Genomic DNA, 22157 nt, shown 5'->3' with positions numbered 1-22157 from the left:
ATATGAATAATGATTCCAAATTAGAATCCTCCTACTTGATTTCCATCTAAATCTCTAAACCCTCACAGGTAGACAACAAAAGATATCTGGGATCCGCAAAAAAAAAAAAAAAAAAATGCTAGTGAATTTGTACCATTAAACGAGGAACCAAATCTCTTTTGTTTCTTTTATTATATAATATGTCATATACAGTGAAATTGACTCCTATTTCTTTGTGACATATAGTTTAGCCAGCTCACCATGACTTGGATTCCTAATCTAGGTGTCCATCAAACACCTTGCAATTTTCTTGACGATCAGAGGAACCAAAAAACAAATGACCCAATTTATTATACCCCATCAGGATATGGTTCTACAATCGTAAAAATACCACTGTTAAAGATACAGCTATCATTATATATTTAGAAAAATTTATTCGAATGTTCGTAAGATTCAGGTTGTTTTATGGATCTTAGTTTTTTTTGGAATAATCTCTAGCACCAAAAATGTTGGTTCCAATTCTAACTTGGTTGGTACCTTGTCTAATAGCTTCTTCGTAATCATTACTCATACCCATGGACAAATCAAGTTCATTTTCCTCAATATTCAACTTTTCTGCAACCTGTTTTCTCAAGTTCACCAATTTTTCAAAGTCAGTATTTTCTGACCCATCATGCTTGGTAGATTGACCAACGGAACCAATAGTCATAAATCCCTTGAAAGCAAGCTTGGCGCATGATTTGTTAATGTTTTTAATCTCTTCCACGATCTTGTCAACTTCGTCATATGATAAACCACCTTTTTGCGCCTCATCGGAGGTGTTAATTTGGAAATACACATTGGTAATAGGCCAAGACTCTTCTCTCAAGTCATTCAACTTCTTCATCTTACTGTAGCCTGAGGCAGATTCAATAACAAACAAGTTCTTCACGGTAGCCAAGTGCTTGACTTTATTGCTCTGAAGATTACCAATAAAGTGCCATTGGATGTCTTCTGGCAATATTTGGGATTTTTCCACTAACTCTTGGACATAGTTTTCCCCAAAGTTTCTAAGACCCTTGGTTTCGTACAATGCCAAAATATCATTAGCTGGCTTGAACTTTGATACTGGCAACACTCGAACTTGTGACTGTGGTCTCTGATATTTCTTGCAAGCCTCGGCGACTTGAGCACCAATGGCGTCGTAATTACCAACAAGCTCTTGAGTTCTCTGGGCGGTGGCCTTGACCAACGGTTTTCCTGCGGCTTCCATGACTCTTTTAATCATAACACAGTGATCTGCCCAGGATGGGATATTATTTGTGACTTTTACTCATCGCTGGAGAACTTTCTCCGTACTTCTGGGTGATGGGTAACCCTGTCATCACCATGGCATCGGGGAACCGCTTGTTGCTGATAAGAGTTAGCCATGCCAAGTGCTAGTTTTGGGATATATTTTCCTTCAAGGGATCTCGTTTTATGAAAATTTAGTCATTTAGTATTGATACATGAGAGTCATTGCAGGTATATTAGTCTTAATTAGGCTAGTTTTTCATAGAATCCTGATTTGGGGGAAGGTGCAGATGCAGATGCACAGCTTCCAGAAGGTTAAGAAAAAAAAAAGATAACGGCAATAACATTAAATCAAACAGACCAGTGCCAGACTATATAATTTACAATTATTTGTGTATGTGTGTGTGTGTGTGTGTGTGTTTTCCACTATAATTATTGTTCTTTCATGATTATCAAAATAAAGGTTTTATCCTGTTGTTTATTTGGATAATACTGGAGGCATACTGTGGATAATGCGTATTGAAAATGACAAAATGTAACACCCACACTGCCCTTCAAGCAAATCAACACACAAACATTGAATAAGAAGAATAATAATAATAATAATAATAAGCCTCCTTACAGTACCCACTTCCATTGAATTTTCTGCTTCAAACCATCGTATTTAAAGAGAAAGAAAAAGCTATTTTCCTCTCCAATGTCGACTCATGCATGCTGGTGTTTCATCGATTCTTCAGCAAACGGTTATGCTTCCAACTGATCAGTGGATGGGACCAATTACCATGGGTTGTAAGTATTTTTTACTACAAGCAAGCATAATATATGCTTCACTAACAGCTCCATATATAAATAATATTACATTCCACCATAGACCTTTGGTAATACCATAATATTTTTTTTCTTCTTTTCTTCTCTTTTGCTCTCGATATCTGTGCTAATCCTTCATTTCTTATTAGTGGCCGTGAGGAAACAAACCAAAAACACATTTCAAGGATATCAGATAAGCTTTAAGAAGAAAAAAGAAGATAAAGATCAATATCAGTATCAATATCAACATCACTAGCTGTTTTTGAAAATGGTCAAATTCTTGAAGAATTCGGTCCAACCATTGGACTCATCCAAAGTCAGTTCAATCCAAGGAAACTATCTGTTAAGAGTTGTTCAACAGCCGGTAAAGGCAAGGGTGGCCGGGAGAAAACAAACACGTAACAGCAGCAGAAGATTAGTCGATCCTCAGCCAGTAGTTGAAATCAGATTGAATGAAAACGAATTTATCGACAATAATGTTATTGACCATAGTTTGAGCATGTTTTTCATCAGAGCTTCCATTGAGTGCCTTGGTTCTAATGATAAAGAATCTTTTTTCCAAAAGCAGAGAAAGTCTAGATTTTTTGAAAAGACTGAAAATGATGAAGAGGTTTTAAGAGGTACCACTGCTGTCAGTGCCCAATTCTACCGTGGTTCTCCATACACTGCGTGTGCCGTGTTTGATAACTTGTCCGTCAGATACAAAGGTAGTTATCGTTTAAAATTTGACTTATTTGAAGTACAAAGTTTCTCTAAAACTGGTTCTCTCCTGCCAAATATTGTTCATAGGAATAAGGCAACTTCATATTCTTCGGTGTTTACTGTCTATACCGATGCTGCCTTCGATGGCTTGGAAGCGTCTCCTGAATTGAACAATGAATTGAAAAAAGCTGGGTGTAAAATTAGAGCCAGAAAACAAAGAAACATTACTGGATCTCATAGCAACATGGTTGATCTTGATGGTTTCAGAGTTGATAAGAAATTCACTTACAATAATGGCCGCATGAACTATTCATTGACAGGCACCAATCATTTTGGCTTGGATGAAAATGTTTTCAACCGACCAGGCACTAGTCTTGATTTGCAAATGCTTCAAAACTTCCAAAGCGCTCAAGCTGCTGCCACGGCTGCTGCTGTCAATATTGCTAATAGAAACGACAATGCTTACAGTCCAGCACCAATTGGTAACTTGCATACCGGGTTCAATCAAATCAAAAGACCACAAACAGCGTTGCCTCAGATCATAACCACCGGTGAGCATTTTAATACTCCTTATAATGATATGTTGAGAAGTGGGTTGGCCCTGTCTTCAGACTACAATACTTCTTCTCCTTTGGCCCAACCAAAACCAAGAAGAAATTTCAACATCCAGAGTGCCGAACCATCATTCAATGTTTATTCTGAAATGTTTTCCACGATAAACACCAATGACAGTACCAACTCTGTTGATGCCAGTCCATCCATCAAGTCTGAAGAATTTGCATCTCCTGCAGGATTCCCAGGTATTAATCAAGCTACTCCTTCAGCTACCGCTACTCCAGTAGCGATGTCAAACAACCACCATCAACAATTGTTCAGTGCTTATACCATTGATAACCAGCACATGATGTCAATGATGATGAACAACAACAATAACGCCATGTCAGCCGATGGAAACACACCAATCAATAATTTATTGTTGCAACAGACGATGGGGATGAATATCAACATGGAGGACACAATGAATTCTATTGGTGGAAATGGTGATGTCCCAAGAAGCACTATTCCACTAGAGCAAATCCCAATTTTTTGGAATGACGGAGATAACGTTCCAACCAATACTCAAGACGGACAGCTCGAAATTAGTCAGGCTCCAGATAGTGCAAATGGCAGCGACAGTATCGATGACCTCACCGATCATCAACAACAGCAATTGAAGAGCTTTCAAGCACAGATTGAACAACAGCATCAAAACCAGCAACAACTAAATGACGGAACTTTACTTGTGGATAATATTGGTGCGAGTTTAGCTGATAACCAACTAGACTTGGGCACGGAGTTGTTGAACTTTAATGAAATTTATCAACAATCAGATTTGTTGTTGCGACAAAATTTTCAAATATGAGTTGCTTTCTAGATCTTTCATGTACATTAGATGATGAGGAATTGTTAAACTTTTTTTTTTTTGTATATCTTTTTTTTTTTTTTATTTTTTGTGTTAGTGTTCCAGTTTTATCTTCTTCTGTTTTTTAGGTTTTTGTTTTTGGTTTGGGATTTTTTTTAATGATATCCTCGTTAACTTTTTTATTTTCATTATACACTTGGTGTTATGGTTTGGTTTCTTTAAATAGATTTTATGTTTACAAATACAATATATTCACGATTTATATGGCATTGGTTATTGTAGGTACCTTTTGGTGACATGAAACATAGTGAGTCTTTATATTTAGTGGGAAGAGGGGACACCATCCAAGGTGCTATCAGTATATTGTCCTGGAACGCGTCGCTGTGGAGGGAGTTTGTGAACCCCGCCTGTTACAAGTGATTTTATAAATAGTATAGAAGTAATTCAAATTAGTAGTAGCTTGTCTAGATAACTAAATGAAGCCGTTTCAATTTTTTCTGTTCCCTGTTATCCCAAGGTGCTGTTACACAATAGAATGGTATAATTTCAAAGTATGAGTAAGCACCAACTGAGAATATTCTGATTAATAAAATGACAATTAACAATAAAAAAATATAGAAAAATAGAGTAAAAGAAAGAGAAGTAAATAACACTAGATAGAACAAGAGTAAATCAATTCAATGTGAAACTATTATTATTTTGAACAAAAGTAGTAGCATTTGTCCCAAAAGATTCGTCCACTTGGTGACCAACATGCTTCTCATTGATAATCTGAGATCCCTCAATCCCACCAACTGGATGATTAATGACACTATTATCATCAGCAACGGTATCTGACTCAACAATTGTACTTGGCGCGTTTTTGTTATCGCCAGATAAGTTCATTTGACTAAACTGCCCACTAGCTTGTTCTATTGGACTTGCCCCAGTAATAGTATTTGAGCCATTATCAGATAAAACTCCAGATTGTGCATTTATAGTTTTATAATTTTGGCTAGTGAAACTGTTCCCACCATTTTGCGCCTGGACTGACTGTTTATATGGGACACTGTTAGAAATATAGGTATTATTAGAGATCGCAGGACCAATTGAATGGAAATCTTGAGGAGTAAGATAGCCATTACCATTATTCAACATCATGTATTGCTGTTGTTGTTGTTGCTGTAATTGTTGTTGCAACTGGTAGTTTGGATCAACTGGAATATACTGCTGTTGGTGAGGGGTTGTTCCATCCACGGGGATGTATGATTGTTGCTGAGGAATTTGCCCTTGTGGCTGTTGCGGGATGTAATTATTTGAAGCCATCATCGTCATAGATCTATTCAACATGCCCTGTGAATTATTTGATAAGCTTGTTACCATGCCTTTAGCCATTGCCGATTGGGCGATATTCCCATTTGGCAAAACCATATTTACCGGTTGAACTGCGAGCGAGGCTGATCTTTGGAGAGGAGCTGGAGAATTACTAGTGACATAGTATGGATTGCTACCTGCTGGCATAGATTGGTGAGGTTGTTGCTGTAAACTAAGTGATCTCTGGTGCTGAGGACTTTCAAAAGGGACAGATTGAGCCTGAGGATACTGAATTTGTGGGATTTGCTGCTGTTGCTGCTGTTTCTGCTGCTGTTGTTGCTTATCATCATCCATAGAGTCAACCGGTGTCATTATAATCCCATCCCTCGTCACTAAGCTACCTTCATCATCATCATTTTGTGATTTACCAAGTGTAGCACTGAATTGGCCTTGTGTATGAGACAATGGACCAACTGGAGCACTCATACGTTTATCAGAGTTTCTGCTTTTATTATTCAAATCCCTTTGAGTCACATTATAAGCCAAACTCAAATTAGAGCTGGAGTGAAGTTGTAAAGACTTTCTGTTATTTTTTTGTTGCTGTAATTGTAATTTTTCTGCAATATAGTGAGCTCTGGATTCTGGGGTTGGCAATTGAGTCAACTTCTTTATATCATTGTACCAACTGATCATCAAATCATAAGATTCTGCTCTGAAAACCCAATTATGGCCTCTATGAATTATACCATTCTGTTTTGTATGTAATACAAATTTATGCCAAGTATTTGGGTTAGCAGTATCCTTCTTGGAATGTTCAGAAACTTGACAATCATCAAGAGAAAGAGACAACACAGGGTTGATATCTTTCTTTCTGTCTGACGATTTAAATTCATGAATCGCGGTTGGGGTCAACACGTACCAGCCTCTCGCATATGATTTCAAAAATTTTGATCTTCTTTCAAGGAATGAAGAACGAACTTCAAGGATTAAAGGATCAATAATGTATTTATAGGATATATCTGAAAACTTCCGGGCTCTGATAGCGTCAGTATTGATGAAATTATTTGGGTTTTGCTTGATGAATGAGTCCCATTCACTATCAGATGGCTTTGCAAGAAAACCATCGTCAAGTTTTGGAATCAAAGCATTGAATATAACTTGACTTTCTTCACCAACTAATCTGGCATAAACTTTCAAAACATTCTGTATTTCCATGAAAACCAACTTTTCTAATTCTTTACCAGAAGTCTGGATATTCACAAACGCTTCGTGGAGATAGTTTTCCTCTAATAATTGCTTTTTGATTTGTCTATCTAAATAAATCTTGGTTAAAAAAGGGTCTTCCTTTGCTGGTGAATTCTTGGAGCCAATAGACTTAACTTGATCAATGGATTTGTAGAACTCCCCCAAGTCTATTCTGGTTTGGGCAACCTCTTTTGATATAGTATTCTTAAAATCTGAGCTTAAGTTCCTAATTTCCTTAATTTTGATGGACAAATCTCTTCTTAGGTCTTCCAATCTTGGAACAATTGTGGTAGCCAATTCTTTGGCGGTCCTCGAGGTATAGCTCCCTTGAATTTTGTGATACTCATTTAAAGAATTTGCAACATCAACGATAGAGCCATTCCCAAATGGTAAGAAAAATTTCTTGATACTATTAATCTCTTCAATTGTGTTGTTTGCCATTGCGCCTGTTGGATTGGTACCATTGTTTCCGTTGTTTTGAGGATTGGCGATCATATTAGAGCCATCACTCAATGGGAAGTTGTTAGAGATGCTATGTTGGAGCCTCACTTGTTGCAACACTGCCTCCTCGTGTACCAGGATAACATCCTTCAAGTATGTTATCAAACCTTTGATAATCGCTCTCCAAGACGTGAATCTGGCAGCTAGAATATCAGTGGGGTTGGCATTGGTCGGCAACAGCTGCGAGAGTGGGTTCAGATAGTCCTGCTTCTGAGACGTTAAGGACATGACATAAGTTGGTGTGTTGTTGAAGTGAGAGACGACGAGTTGGTAGCAGTAAAGGAATGAAATGCAGTGGGTTATGACTATTTTATGGCAACCAGGTAGCAAACATCGTGAGAAATACCTTCAATAATTTCGCTGGTAGGGGGTGTTCGTTTATTATGCGGGGTGTATGAGGCAGGGTAACTTATTTATCTCACCTAGGGAAGACCTATACAGTTACTGATTAGGCAAATAAAGTACAGCAATAATATTAGTGACAGAGAGGCTGTATCAGGATGAGTAATGTCTGATGCAAGAGTACAGTTAGGACACTGGTTGAGCAATGCGAGAGGCTATTTGAATGAGGCAGAAGGCATAGGTATTAGCACTAATGACATTCTCAAATACTTCAAGTCAGTGTTGGATGATAACAATCTACTCATCTTGAAGATCAATTATATGATTGTGTTTCTTAAAGACCTGATAGAAATAATGAACCAGATATTCATAAAGCTAAAAAAATTTAACAACATCTTTAGGTCAAAGTTTAGAAGAAATTTGAATTATTTTGGTGATTTAATCCATCAGTTGAACCAATCCCTTACCAACTTGAACAGCATTATCATTGACCAGAATTTGGTTTGTTTCTTGGACAAAAAAGATGACCAACAAGCCAAATCCTTATATGATTATTTGTCATTGGAAGAATTTTTGAAGTTACAGCAAAACTTTGAGATCATTAGTGATAATTTTGATCCTTTGCGTAGCTATTTGCTTGAAAACCAGTTGAGATTTTTTGAAAGCAACCTCGTTAATTTTGAAAATTTTTGTGAAAGTTTGGTCAATGAGTTCTTGAGCATTAATAGCTATTTCTACAAAGACCTCGTGGAGTTGAATTTGTATTCTAATGACAATAGTAATTCTCAGCTTGGTGCAAATGAGAAATACTCAATTTTGATAAACTACTACGAATTAGAGATGGCTAGTTTGATCGAATCCCTTAGTAACCATTATGGTCAGTGCAATGAGTCTATCAAGCTATTGAATAATAATCATCATGAACAATTGAGTCAATTAATTCCGATATTGAATGATGATTCTCAAGAGGCACCCAATGTATTGAGCGATTTGAAATTGCTTTTACTAAAAATTGAGAAACTTAAAAATAATAAAAACTTGAACAATCTAAATTCTAACCTAAATAAGATTTATGAAGAATTGATAATCAAGAATTTCATTGTCAATGATTTTCTTACCAAAACAAACAGAAATTTGAACATCGAGTTTACAATAAAGAATTTGAATAATCTCAATTTCAATTTCTTGAAAAATAACTTTGTTCATAATGCTAGCGAAATTAGTATAGTTAATTTGGATCTATTGGGGAATATCAAATTGATTTTGAAGTTATTGGAATTTTTGAAGGAGTTTGAGAGGTCCTACTACCAATTGATTCTTGAGATTAACAGGAAAAACAGCACAAATTTGAAAATTAAGAAGTTGATTAATAGCTTTTTCACAGAATTGAATGATATTGAAGATGATAGCCGCAAAAGTACTAAGCAGTTCAAAAAAGGTTTGATGAGGTACTTACCAAGCGATTTATCAGAGGTTGTCACCCATAACAGAAGCTCTAATCATAAGCTCCCAAATATTGAAGTGGTTTCTGAATTTGACGAATACCCTGAACTTGATCAAAGCTTGGTTGCGTTTGCGAAAATGAAACTCAATGAGGATTTGTAGATTTTTGTCTAAAATATTCTATACTTTTCAGTAATTTAAAATGCTGCCGAATATCTATATGAATCAATACCTAGTAGTTAAAAGTCATTAATTCAGGTTCAAAAACATGAAAATACACATGCATGCCAATGCGCTTATGTTATGATTGCAAGCAACTCAGAAAAGCCAGCGGCTTTGATTTATACGTGTATTATCACATGACAATCTTCAAAATGTCCTCGATTTTTTGTGAAATCACATCAAGGTGTACAGCTTCATAGAGGTTGGTATATCAGAAGTACCCGAACTGAAAGCTGAACCATGTCTGTTAATGATAAGGAAGTGATCCCAACAATATCCGATAGGCTATCGAACGCCGTGAATATTCTGGACAGAAGGGCAGCTATTAAGGCCCTTAAAAACTTCGCCAATTATTATAGAGAAGATATCATCCTATACTCATTAAAGAATATCCTCAAATGCTTCAAAAGAGATCAATTAGACAAAGAAATCACAAAAAATGTTTTGCAGTGCCTTCTTGTTTTATTCATTAAGAATAGCAGCTCCAAGGAAGATACCAGCTGGCTTTCAAACCAATCAAGATTCCAGAATGGTAAATATTTGTCCCCTTCCGTGGTCTTATCTCAAGACGTTTCAATAGATCAATTTTCTTATTTAATAGCAGATGAGTTGACTCAATCTGATCTCGAAATAACGCAGTTGATCATTAATGCGTTGGAATTTAATGATTTTTACATTTCTCTATATTCATTACAACTACTTCAAGCATTGATTTCCACTAGACCTCAAAAGGCCAAAGAAATTATTTCTTCCATTCCAATATCTATTCCAAATATTGCCGCTAATATTGATTCAGATTATGATCCTATAAGAAATGAGTCTATCCTTTTATTGATGGCGATTGTTAATAACAATTACAATTTACAGAAGATGGTCGCTTTCCAAGATATCTTCCCAAAACTATTTCAAATTATAGATGCAGAGAGCGCAATTTCTCTGAATAGTATTGTCCTACAAGATTGCTTCACTTTGATATATAACTTATTGGACTCAAATGTTGTCAATCAGAAATTGTTCATTGAATCAGACCATTTGAGGAATTTATCTAACTATATTGAATCTTTTACTGTTCCTGAGGCCATGTCTATTAATATCAATAACCAGAGACAATTAATTGAGAATATTGGTATGATATTGAAAATTGTATCTAATTTATTTATTTCTAGACAGAATTCTATTGATTTTTCGGAGAAAATTGAATCTTCTGGAATTTTGATCCAAATCCTCAAAATAGTTTTCCTCGGATATATTCCAAACCAGGTCAAATCAACCGCATTGTTCACATTGGCAGATATCATATATTATTCGGATGAATTAAAGGTCAAGTTGGCCACTTTTGATGTCCCTTATTTGGATGCTTCATCCCCTACTACATCAGACACAGCTGCAAGTATGCCATTAGTTCCTGTTTTGCAACTATTATTAAACTGGTGTTTGTTCAACAACAGTATTCATATATTTGACATCAGATTAGGATCTTTCCAAGTTTTAAAGCATTACTTTGCGAATAACTTTGAGTTTAGAAAGCATTTCTTGATGCAGCAAATCGATATGTTTGACAAGTTGACCGGTGGCAATAGTTTTATCAAACCTGACAATTTACTTGATAATAAAGAAGCAAATGAGGAGATTGAGTTGATAGAAGCCTTTAATTCTCAAAAGATTCCAATTGGAAATATTTTCACTACATTATTGGAGTATGACCATGAAATCAAGTTGAACCCATACAAAGTCTGGTTTGCCTCCTTAATTTTGATAAATCTTATTAATGGTAATGAGGAAGAGGAAACTGGCGGGAAAGATGGCGGTTATAATAAAAAAAATGAGTTGAAGAGAACTATCCAGGAGTTTAAACTCAAAAATTTTGCAACTGCAGATGATGATTTATTTGATGATTTTTTCAACGATGGAGATAATGATTCCAAGGATGAGGTATTAACTCCAGAAAGTTCTAGTAAAGGAGAACCAGATATAGCCGGAGATACAGCACCGCCAACTGTTAGCAGCTTGGGAAGTTCGCCTGTCCAAGTAGCACGTAATTCAGGGGAATTATCCTCAGAGAGCAAGGATCACGATTACGTGGAAGTTGAAGCAATTGATGGAGCATCGAAAATGATTGTTGACGAAGAAAGTAGTATAGAATCACTAAGGAAAGATGATGATTCTGAAAGGGTCGAGACTGATGACGAAAATGTGCCTATATCTGAAGCTATTGCAGCTGAAGTTGAAGTAGATGATTCTACAAGCAAGGAGGAAACTATAACGATACAAGATAAAGATAATGATGAAAGATCCAGCGAAGAATCAGAGTTTAAGGAGGAACATGTTTTGACAGCTATTGATTCCATGTTTGATCTTCTTATAAGTTCCCTTTCCTTGACAGACAGACGTGTTGGAATTTCATATTTGATGCTTCTTACTCTTTATTTTTTTGAAAATACTCAACTCATAAAGACATTTATGAGAAATGATTTACTCAATAAGACTGATTATTTGAAGAAATTGATGATTTTTTTAAAGCAAGAACGGAGTAATATTTGCGAGGAAGATGCTATCATTTCTGGAATGATCTGCGGTTTGTTAGGTGTAATTTACGATAGTTGCCCAAGGTTTTTGGAAGATGATGGGGGGATTAATGTTAGATTGTCTCTCCACGAACTTTTTATGAAGATTGTTGGTGTTGATATATACCAGATCACCTTGAGAAACTTCAAAAAACATCCTCTTGTCAAGAATTACGAAGATTTTACTACAGTTTTTGAATCATCTGACATTGCATCAATTGAAAAGGATAATACTGGCTTGCCGAAGATTTACTTTTGTGATTTGTATATTGACTCAATTATTAAGGATAATTTCCAAAGAATTATTAATAGTTGGGGAAATGATCCAAATTCTGATCCAAATGGAAAATTGAAATACGCTGACTTTTTGAAGTTAAACAGTGAACTCCATAAGTTGCAATTGGATCATGATTCAGAATTGAAATTGAAGGATAGATTGATCGAAGAGAAGGCTGAATTAAGCAGAGAGTTAGAGGAAACTAAGAAGCAGCACAGATCCAATTCTGCAAAGCTTATTGAACTTCAAAATGATGCAAGGAAATTGAATACATCAAATGAGGGACATTTATCTAAGATATCAGTTTTAAATAACATAGTTTCCAAACTCAACACTAAAATTGCCACATTGGAAAATGATATCAGAGAAATGAATAAAAAACTACAAAAGTTAGAAACTGAAAACCAACAATTGATGAAAGAAAAGGAAAATTTGATCAACAAGAATAAAAAAGCTGAAGATGGTATTAATAAAATGTCAAGGGAGTTATTCCAGCTCACAAAGAAAGACCAGGATAATTCAAATACTATTTCTCAACTTAAGAAAAAAGCATCGGCAGATACTAAGAACTTTGAGAATAAGATTTCCCAATTAGACAAGAAGGTTACAAACCTAGAGCTGAATGTCAAGGAATTTGAAGAGAAAAATAATGAATTTCTTGACCAGATCAAGAAGTTGGAAAATGAGAAGACTGAGCTCCAAAGAGGTTTTGCCAATTATGAACGTAATTTAATTAATGATTTGAACTCTATGTCCACTAAATTGTCCAATGCGGCCTTTGAAAAAGAGAATTTGAATCACACTATTGCCACTATGACTAATGAAATCAATAAGTTCAAGAAGCTCGTGGCTGATAATGAAATTCAAGTGAAAGAATACGAACTTAAGATAAATCACTTGTCAACGGAAAAGCAGTCATTGGAAGCTCAGTTGATTGAGCTACAAGGATCTCATGATGACCAAAACGCTAATTTTGCTATTTCACAGAATTCTTTTAAAAGCAAAATTGAGGAATTAACATCTTCAGTTGCTTCTTTAACCCTGGAAACAGATAGTAAGGCCAAAGAGTTGAATGCCAAAATCTCCGAATTAGACTCCTTACAAAAAGAGATTAAAGAGAAGGACTCTGATATTGAAACTTTGAGAAAGGAAAATGTGGTTTTAGTAAAAGCCGCAGAAGATAAAGATTCTGAGTTGTCTCGTTTACAAAGTAAATTTAATGATTCTACTTCAAAGGCTACCGGGTTGAAAAATCAGCTAACTGTACTTAATGATAAAATTAAGGATTTAGAGTTACAAGTGAGCTCTACTGGAAATTCCAACAATGAATTGAAGAAAGAGATTGAAAATAACAATAATCAGATGACAAATATCAAGAGAAAATATGAAGAAGAACTTCGTACCATGAATCTCGAAAAGGATGAGTTGGAAAAGAAATTGAAGGAAATTGAAGATGATTCGGATATGAAAAAGAAACATATCTCAAACTTGGAAAAAGAATCAAAATCTCAAAATGAAAAGATTGAAAGCGCCAATGTCGATTTGGAAAAGAAAACACAGGAATTAAATGAATTAGACCAGAAATTGAAGTCACATGAGGCGTCTTTGAATGATAACGTATCAGCCAATGAAAAGTTGTCCAGAGAAATCGAAGAAAATAAGACCCTGATGAAGAATTTGGGCGCTCAAATCGATGATCACAAATCAAAAATTTCTTCATTGGAAAAAGACAACAACATTAAGGTGAAAAATATAACTGATTTGGAGAACGTAGTTAGAGATCACAAAAATCAGTTGAAGAAACTACAAAAGCATGCCGATGATTATGAGGCTAAAATTGGTCTTCTAAATAAGGATATCGAGGTTCGTGAAGAGAAGATTAACCTGCTAAAAAAAGATGTAGCTGATGGTAAGGGTCACAATCTGGAATTAAATAAGGAAATTGATGAGCATAAGGGGACCCTTGAATCTTTAAAAAAGCAGTTTGAAGATTTTAAAAAGAATTCTGAGGATTCTGAAAAACAAATTCTGTTACATAAAAGCTCCATTGAGAGCCATCAAAAGGAAATTGAGACCTTGAATTCTGCCATACTGAAAGAAAAAGATAAAATAAAAAAGTTGGAAAAATCTTTGGCGCAATCAAAATCTGAAACTTCCAAGAGTAATGATATTAAGAAATCTTTGCAAGAGGAGAAACAGAAGCTTCTTGATGATATCTCGAAATTGGAATCTGCTATTTCTATGAGTGACAGCAAGATTTCTTCACTTGAATCTGATATTGAGGAAAAAAATGACACGATCACTAGTTTGGAAACTTCTATAAAATCTGATAGTGACAAAATTAACTCACTTGAAGATGAAATTAGACAGGATCAATCCAAGCTTGAATCGCTATCAATTGATCTAAAATCAAAAGATGAAAAGATTATATTACTTGAAGATGAAATCAAACTTAGGGAATCCGAAATTGAAAAACTCAAAATTACCATGGATGAAACGAAAGAGTTGGACGAGGCAGCTAAAGCGGAATTGGAAGCCAAAGAAAAAGCTGCTAAAGAAAAGCATAACAGGGAAAAGTCTGCCAGGGAGCAAGCAAACAAGGAAAAGTTGGCTAAGGAGAAGGAGGCGAGATTAGCAGCTTTGAAAGAAAAGGCAGAGAAAGGGAAGGAATTACAAGAAAAAGTAGATAAAGTAAAAAAATTAGAGATATCAATTAAAGAGATGGATAAAAAGGCCAAAAAGGAGAAAATATTGTTGGAGAGTCTATTGAAGGAAAAGAATGCTTTAAAGGAAACTATAAAATCTTCAGATGATAAAGTTAGCAAATTGGTTGATGATTTGAAATTCAAAGATGAGGAGATTGAAAAATTGAAAGCCGCTAACGCAAATTTGAAATCCAGTGAAGATGAGTTGAATAACTTGTTAGAATCGCATAAGGCCGAAGTTTCCAAATTAAAAGGTTCTAATAAGGAGTTGAAATCAACCTACAAATCGAAAATAGCTGCATATGAGAAACAACTCAGTGAGAAAGCTTCCCATTTAAAGGACGCTGAGAAATTGAATTCTGAGAATGAGAGTGTCCTTAAGTCGTTGAAATTGAAAGAAAAACAACTAGCTGAGGAACTCAGCTCATTGAAGGATTCCAAGGATGTTACTATTAAATCTCTTCGGGAAGAAAAAGAAGACATTGCTCGCACGAAACTGACTTTGATCGAGAAATTAGAAAATACAGTGGCTGAGAAAGATAGAGAAATCAGTGAATTGAAGTCTAGTTCAGGCTCTGAAGTAGCGTCCTTGAAAGTAATGATTTCTTTGAAGGAGAAAGAACTTGATGGTTTGAAAAAATCAGTCGATGAAGAGATTACCAAAATAAAACAGTTAAACGAAAAGGAAATGAGTGAGATTTGTCAAAAAAAAGATAGCGAGATTGAAGAAAAGCAAACTGAGCTAGCAGAATACAAAGAAATGAAGGAAATAGAAATAGAAAAAGCAAAGGATGAGCATACTAAGGAGTTGGAAAAAATTGGAGCTATTAGAGATCATCTTGCTGATGATTTGAAAGAATTAAAAGAAAGCCATATACCTGCCAAAGACAAGTTGATTGAAGAATTGAAAGAATATGCCGAGTCTCATTCTACCATTAAAGAGAAGGAAATTTCAAAGTTGAAAGAAAAAAATAGTGAAGAAATTAAAGAATTGAAGTTGTTGAAGCAGCGTGAGATTGATGGCCTAAAAGAATCATATCATAGCAAGTTGTTAGAGAATCAAAAGGAACTTACTGACTTGAGAGAGTTGAACCAGAAAAAACTTCTTAGTAAAAATAAAGAATTTGATGAATTGAAAAATTCCACAACAAAAATAATATCTGAGAAAGAGACTAAGATTACTAATCTTGAAGATATTATTGTTCAAACTAGCAAGAAGGAAGAAGACGTTGTTCCGAAATCAGAAATGGATGATTTAGTGCTTTTATTGTCAGAAATGGATGATAAGTTGAAGAAGTATAAAAGTAAATTGAGAGATTTAAATGTTGAAGTATCTGATGACGACGGTGATGAAGACTCAGATGATGGATCAGATGAAGATTCAGATGAGGATTGATACAGTCTTATTGTTTTATTTAATAATTGATCAATAAAATATTTAATCATAAAGATATACAGTTTTTGTTTTTATTAAAGTTATCCTTATCTATCTAAGGCACATAAAATCTGTAAAGCGCTACAAAGAAATTGGTCCGTTCCATATGAATGGCAAATGGTACATTGAAAAATATATAATACAATTTTAAAACAATACATTCAACCTGATTCAAGTATGAATGTAAAATCTGGATTAACGAATCCAGGATTTATCTTCGATAGTTATTATGACCCCCACGACCAGCATAGTTCTGTCTATTGTTACTAAAATCTCGCTTGTTGAAATTTTTTCTCTGGTATCCTCCTTGATTGAATCCACCGCCATTGAAATTATTATTACTCAGAGCATCATTGTTATGTGAGTTGATATTATTCGTGTGATCAGCATTGAAATTATTATTGAAGTTATTGTTATTATTATTGAAATTATTGTTATTCTTATTGAAATTATTGTTGTTATTGTATCCACCTTTATTGAAGCTATTTTGTGTAAAACTCCTTCCCCCTACCCCGTAATTATTCCTGAATTTATTATTATGATTGGCATTGAACTTCTGAACCCCTCCATATTTGTTGTAGTTATTGTATCCATGTCCATACTGTTTTGGAGTGAATTTATTTTGACCTGACGTGGAGCTAGTCGCAGCAGAAAAGTCACCATCATTGCCTTGGCTGCCCTTATTGTTAATCTGACCCATTTTGGCAACATGGTCTGGGGTCATGTAACCAGATGTTGACTTTAGTGGCATCAAAGTTTTGTCTGTATAGTTATTCGAGTATCTGAAAACACTAGGGGGAGGGTTAGGCATAGAAGGAAGCGAAAGAGGTATGCTTAAACTGAAAGAATCGCCCAAGGTATAGATATCTTTCGGCAAACTCTCTTGGGTCTTTTCATCATTATAATTTGGCTTCACCTCATTTTTCTTTTGCTGGTGTCTCCCATGATATTCTGTTTCCTCTGGCTCATTATTTTCACCATTGTAAGAGCTCGGCACAAAAGCTCCTGGCGCACCAATACCATAAACATCGTCCATGGTGATGATCTTTACGTCATCTTCAAAATTCCATATCCCCAAATTTATTGCCTCCCTCTCATAGTAGTCGCAGACATACTTGATATGGTTTTTTCCAATTAAATGTGACTTCCGTACACTAGTGGAGTCATGGGTGAGGTAAGACTTGCAATAATCACAGTAGTATTTCGGCATATGCCTTGATCGCTAATATTTAAAATGGTGTGGGCTTGGAACACCAACGATGATGTCTTCTGATACATGCTGTTTAAGTGAATCCATCAATTTTTTCTTGTTTTTCTTATTTTTTCGACCTGTATCACCCGGCCTTTCAAACTCAAACTTTTTTGTGTAAACAAAATAACGAGCACGAGGAACCACTTCGACTCATCTCGTAATTAAATCCTTAGCACAAGGACCTCCTTATTGCAACCCAAATAGTGTGTTTGTTAGTTTTACTGCTTGCTTACTCTCCTATCTGAAAAATTAACACCAAAAAAGCTTGTGGGATATGGAAAAGCCCAGTGTTAACTATGATCTTTCTCATGCCACTTTAATATCTAAGGAAGATGCACCGGAAATTGCCTCCACTGAAAGTTCAGCCGTGATAAATAATAAGGAGGAGTCTACCACTGATGTTAGTGATAATGAGGAACCTGATTCTTTAAGCGATCTAGATGGCTCTTTGGATAGCTTTGATTTAGATGACATTTTCGGGAAAGGAACCACTGCTAGTGGGAAGCAGAAAATATTGCAATCAAAAAGTTCAACACCAATAACTGATGCCTTAACTTCTGCAGATATACCATCAAATATAATACCACCGAATATAATACCACCGAATATAATAGCCTCGAATATAATACTACCGAAGATATCTAAGCAAACTGAAAGTGCGTCTTCCATAACTACGGATATCGACACTCAGGTTTCCTCAGCGACAGATTCGACCCCGGTTGATAATATTAATATTAGTGGTAATGAAAGTGTTGTGGTGGACAGTAACATTACCGAAAACAAAAGTGAGCATCCTCATAGTGGCTCAACAACAGGAGTTAATATGTTACAATCAAACAAAAGTGAACCTTCATTGGAAGGTACTTCTCACGCAAACCCATTAATGAAACATCATAATTTGTATTCTACAGGGGATATAAATCAGCGTCCATCAGAATTTTCTTTTAATGGTTCGATTGCAAAAGATACAGAAAAAATGAAGCTAGACAAAAAAGAGAGCTCATATTTTGATAGAGCTCCTATTATGCCAGAGCTATCAAATAAGTCCGCGGAGATCAAACCAATATTCGCTTCACCACAATCTTCGACATCAGAGATTATGAAGAGGAAGGTGATTCAAGGAAGAAGTTCACCACCAAAGAAAACTAAAGTCTCTGAAGTTATTGATCTAACTGAAGATAGTGACAATGAAGATTATGTAATCTTTGGATTGAACAAGAACAAAGCAAAGCATGATGCTGCAGACATTACTTTAATAGATGACGATGACGATGACGATGATGATGAAGTTATTTTTACAGGAGAACGAATTATTGCTGATACTAAAAAGGGAACATCAAATCCACCACTACCATTTTATAACAAACCTGTTCCTATACCAGGAATGCTCCCTAACCCAGTATTCGTGAATCATCAACCAGCTCCATTAAATCCTGGAGTTTTCATAAATCCTCTCCCACTGCCTCCCTTTATTAAGCATCCAAATCTCAACCAGCATTCAAATCTCAACCAAAATGCTAAGCTTAACCAAAATCCGAACTCAAATCAAGACCTTGTGTTTAACATCACTATGAATAATGTTTTGTCAGAACTATCTGCCAAGGTTCAGAAGGCAACAGAGTTGAATAGCGAAAAAGAAGGTATGCTCCAAAAGCTCAAAGTGGATAAGCAAAGATCCTTGAAACAAATAAATGAACTCGTTGTGGCTAGGTTGAGGAGCCTGAGTGAGTCGCAGAGAATGATGTATGAATTGAAACTCGCACATCACAGGGTGAAGCTCAGACAATTGGAATCCAGAATAAATTTGGCAAAAAGTGAGGTTCAAAACACTGTGGATAATTTGCACAAGCTTAGAAGTAATGATAGTTTTATCCGTTCCAATCCTCAAGTACTCCGTGATAAAATTGCCCAAAGAAACGCTGAGATGAAGGAAGCTAAACTCCACCAGAAAGAGCTTCTCGCAAGCCATTTTGGGTCCCATAAAGGGAAACGTAATGATTCTCTTTATAATGATGCAGCCGATAAAAGTGATACGAAGGAATATTTACCCGGGCTATCTGTCGGTAGCACTGAATCAGAACATATATCGAACCTTATTGAAACTATCGAACCAGAGTTGGATAATGTTGACGATCAAAGATTGCCACAAACCCCGGAGGAATTCTGTATAACTTTATTGAAACACCAACGTCTTGGTCTTGAATGGTTGTCTAAGATGGAAAATTCAACGAACAAAGGTGGCATTCTTGCAGATGATATGGGTCTCGGTAAGACTGTCCAAGCAATGGCCATCGTCCTCGCTAACAAAGCATCGGACCCTACAAGAAAAACTACTTTGATTGTTGGTCCTCTTGCTTTAATGCGCCAATGGATGCAAGAGTTCGAAGATAAAATTAAACCAGAGTATAGATTGTCAACATACCTTTATCATTCTCAGGATAAGGTGAAAGATTTTAAAGCTTTGGCTAAATATGATATTGTTCTAACTACATACGGTACTCTAGCGTCTGAATTTAAGAAACATTATAAGGAAGTAATGGATTCAGCGGGCCAAAAAACAACCCAAACAGGAATTCCAGACTTCGGAACCGGCGGGGGAAAGCATAAGTCTCCTTTCTTTTCCAGAGAATCGTATTTTCACAGAATTATTTTAGATGAATCTCATATTATCAAAAATAAGAAGACTCTATCTTCCAAAGCATGTCATTTGCTTAGATCAGACTATAGGCTATGTTTGACTGGTACTCCAATGCAAAATAATGTCGAAGAATTATATCCAATCATTCGGTTTTTGAAAATTAAGCCTTATAATGATGAGGAATTGTTTCGTAAAGAAATTGTTCTTCCTTTAAAAAATAAAAACCACAACTATGATAAGAAAGATACCAGTATGGCTTTTACAAGATTACAGGGACTTCTAAAAGCGATTTTACTTCGTCGAACCAAAAACTTCAAAATAGATGGCAAGCCAATTTTAAACTTAACTCCGAAAGTGATTAAAAAGGATGTTATTGTTATGGATGGAGATGAAGACGAGTTTTATCAAGCGCTTGCTAAGAAGACTGCCAAAGAAGCGAAGAAGCTTTTGGCAGGAGAAGCTGTTGGCAATTACAGTAGTATTCTCACTCTATTGTTGCGTTTGAGGCAGGCTTGTAACCACAGCTTCTTGGTTAGAGTCGGTGATCGTGTCAGCCAATATAAGAACAAGGAAGTTAGATTGCCAGCAATATTTGCAGACAATAAGCCTAAAGAGAATATTGAAATCATCAAGAATATGGTTCAGAAATGTAAGGGATTCAGTCAACAATCAGTGCAGGACGTGGAAAAAACTATAGAAAATGGTGAAGGCGAGTCTTCATGTCAACTTTGTTATGATGCTTTGGTACGTGAAACTACTTCTGTATTATTCCCTTGCGGCCATCCTTTATGTTCCGAATGTATTGAAGCTTTCTTTGAAACTAATGCAGCTGACGAAAATAACAAAGCCAATTGTTCAGTTTGCCAGAAGCTGGTATCTAAAAATGATATTGTTCATTATTCTGTTTTTCATCTTGTATGCATCGAGGCGAAAGAATCTGGGGATGTCTTGCGGTATTTCGGTCTCACCTCTGATGAAAAAAGAAAGATTACAAATGGCAATGATGGTGATGAAGATTATTCGGATTCTGAATATGATTCTGATTTAGATTTTCTTGCAAATTCCAATAAGAATAAAGATGAAGATCCATCAACAACTATTATCAAGCAAATTTACCCGCACTTTTCCTCCGCAAAGCCTACTGATCAACAGCGAGCTGTTAAAGAGCTAATTGCAGCCCAAGATAATCAATTTTTCTCGTCTCCAAAAATTGATAAATGCCTCGAGATTATTAATAAAGTAAATGAGGACTCCCCAGATGACAAAATTATTATTTTCAGTCAATTTACCTTATTCTTTGATTTTCTAGGAAAGATTTTACTAGATAAAGATATCAAGTATCTAAGATATGACGGTAGCATGAATTTAGATCAACGAGATGATTGTATTAAACAATTTTTCAAAAACCCATTGAAAAAGGTGCTTCTAATTTCGTTGAAAGCTGGGAACTTTGGTTTAACATTGACCTGTGCCAATCATGTTATTATTGTTGACCCTTTCTGGAATCCATATATTGAAGAACAAGCAATGGACAGAGCTCATAGAATTGGACAAATGAAACCTGTGAATGTTTACCGTTTGCTAACCACAGATACTGTAGAGGATAGAATCGTGGTTCTTCAAGAGAAAAAAAGAGAAATGGTTGAAAGTGCATTAAACCAGAATGCAATGACCAGAATTTCAAGATTAGGTAGAAGAGAGTTGAGGTATTTGTTTGGTATCGCTAATAGGAATGAGACATCCTAGCATTACTGATCTGTATTGAATGTTCAAGGTAGTTGGTTGTCAACCAATGATTTATTTTAATTTTCGCCAACTCATTTATGTTATTATGTTTTTTTTTCTTTACTATCCAATTATGGATACTGTTCTGTATATGTATTATTTTATTGTTACTTAGATTTTTTTTTTCCTTCTACTATGAGCTTGAATTCAATTGTTGCATTTTGCAATTTTATCATACACCACAAATGTAAATTTTTCGCGTCCTTCCACGCGTTTTTTTTTTTTTTTTTCCTGTTTTTGACGCATGCCTTTTTCAGCCAATAGAAAAAAATGGGCGATGATCTGTGAACTAA

At 35.5% G+C, this 22157-nt stretch overlaps 7 protein-coding genes across 7 annotated transcripts; 4 read left to right on the top strand and 3 right to left on the bottom strand. All coding sequences in view use genetic code 12, as the record gives it.

Moving 5' to 3' along the window:
- Positions 1-451: 451 nt before the first annotated feature.
- Positions 452-1246, bottom strand: DASC09_013200 (pyridoxal phosphate homeostasis protein; the record flags this gene model as incomplete). Its single annotated transcript, XM_064994923.1, has 1 exon — positions 452-1246. One exon carries the CDS (start codon positions 1244-1246, stop codon positions 452-454), a length of 795 nt encoding a protein of 264 aa, XP_064850995.1.
- Positions 1247-2326: 1080 nt separating this feature from the next.
- Positions 2327-4162, top strand: DASC09_013190 (uncharacterized protein; the record flags this gene model as incomplete). Its single annotated transcript, XM_064994922.1, has 1 exon — positions 2327-4162. The coding sequence occupies one exon, from the start codon at positions 2327-2329 to the stop codon at positions 4160-4162; it is 1836 nt and encodes a 611-aa protein (XP_064850994.1).
- A 672-nt stretch (positions 4163-4834) lies between these two features.
- On the bottom strand, positions 4835-7429 carry DASC09_013180 (SLM1 family PH domain-containing protein; the record flags this gene model as incomplete). The annotated part of the gene is made up of 1 exon (XM_064994921.1): positions 4835-7429. The coding sequence occupies one exon, from the start codon at positions 7427-7429 to the stop codon at positions 4835-4837; it is 2595 nt and encodes an 864-aa protein (XP_064850993.1).
- A 279-nt stretch (positions 7430-7708) lies between these two features.
- Positions 7709-9148, top strand: DASC09_013170 (uncharacterized protein; the record flags this gene model as incomplete). Its single annotated transcript, XM_064994920.1, has 1 exon — positions 7709-9148. One exon carries the CDS (start codon positions 7709-7711, stop codon positions 9146-9148), a length of 1440 nt encoding a protein of 479 aa, XP_064850992.1.
- Positions 9149-9448: 300 nt separating this feature from the next.
- DASC09_013160 (Uso1 protein) lies at positions 9449-16150 on the top strand (the record flags this gene model as incomplete). The annotated part of the gene is made up of 1 exon (XM_064994919.1): positions 9449-16150. The coding sequence occupies one exon, from the start codon at positions 9449-9451 to the stop codon at positions 16148-16150; it is 6702 nt and encodes a 2233-aa protein (XP_064850991.1).
- Positions 16151-16400: 250 nt separating this feature from the next.
- On the bottom strand, positions 16401-17399 carry DASC09_013150 (C2H2-type zinc finger protein; the record flags this gene model as incomplete). The annotated part of the gene is made up of 1 exon (XM_064994918.1): positions 16401-17399. The coding sequence occupies one exon, from the start codon at positions 17397-17399 to the stop codon at positions 16401-16403; it is 999 nt and encodes a 332-aa protein (XP_064850990.1).
- A 316-nt stretch (positions 17400-17715) lies between these two features.
- Positions 17716-21825, top strand: DASC09_013140 (DEAD/DEAH box helicase; the record flags this gene model as incomplete). The annotated part of the gene is made up of 1 exon (XM_064994917.1): positions 17716-21825. The coding sequence occupies one exon, from the start codon at positions 17716-17718 to the stop codon at positions 21823-21825; it is 4110 nt and encodes a 1369-aa protein (XP_064850989.1).
- Between the last annotated feature and the right edge of the window lie 332 nt (positions 21826-22157).

Source organism: Saccharomycopsis crataegensis, assembly GCF_037102585.1.
Source record: "Saccharomycopsis crataegensis DNA, jcf7180000000073, whole genome shotgun sequence".
NCBI lineage: Eukaryota > Fungi > Ascomycota > Saccharomycetes > Ascoideales > Saccharomycopsidaceae > Saccharomycopsis > Saccharomycopsis crataegensis.
Note: the sequence above shows the minus strand (reverse complement) of the source record. Positions and strands in the feature narration are given on the sequence as shown.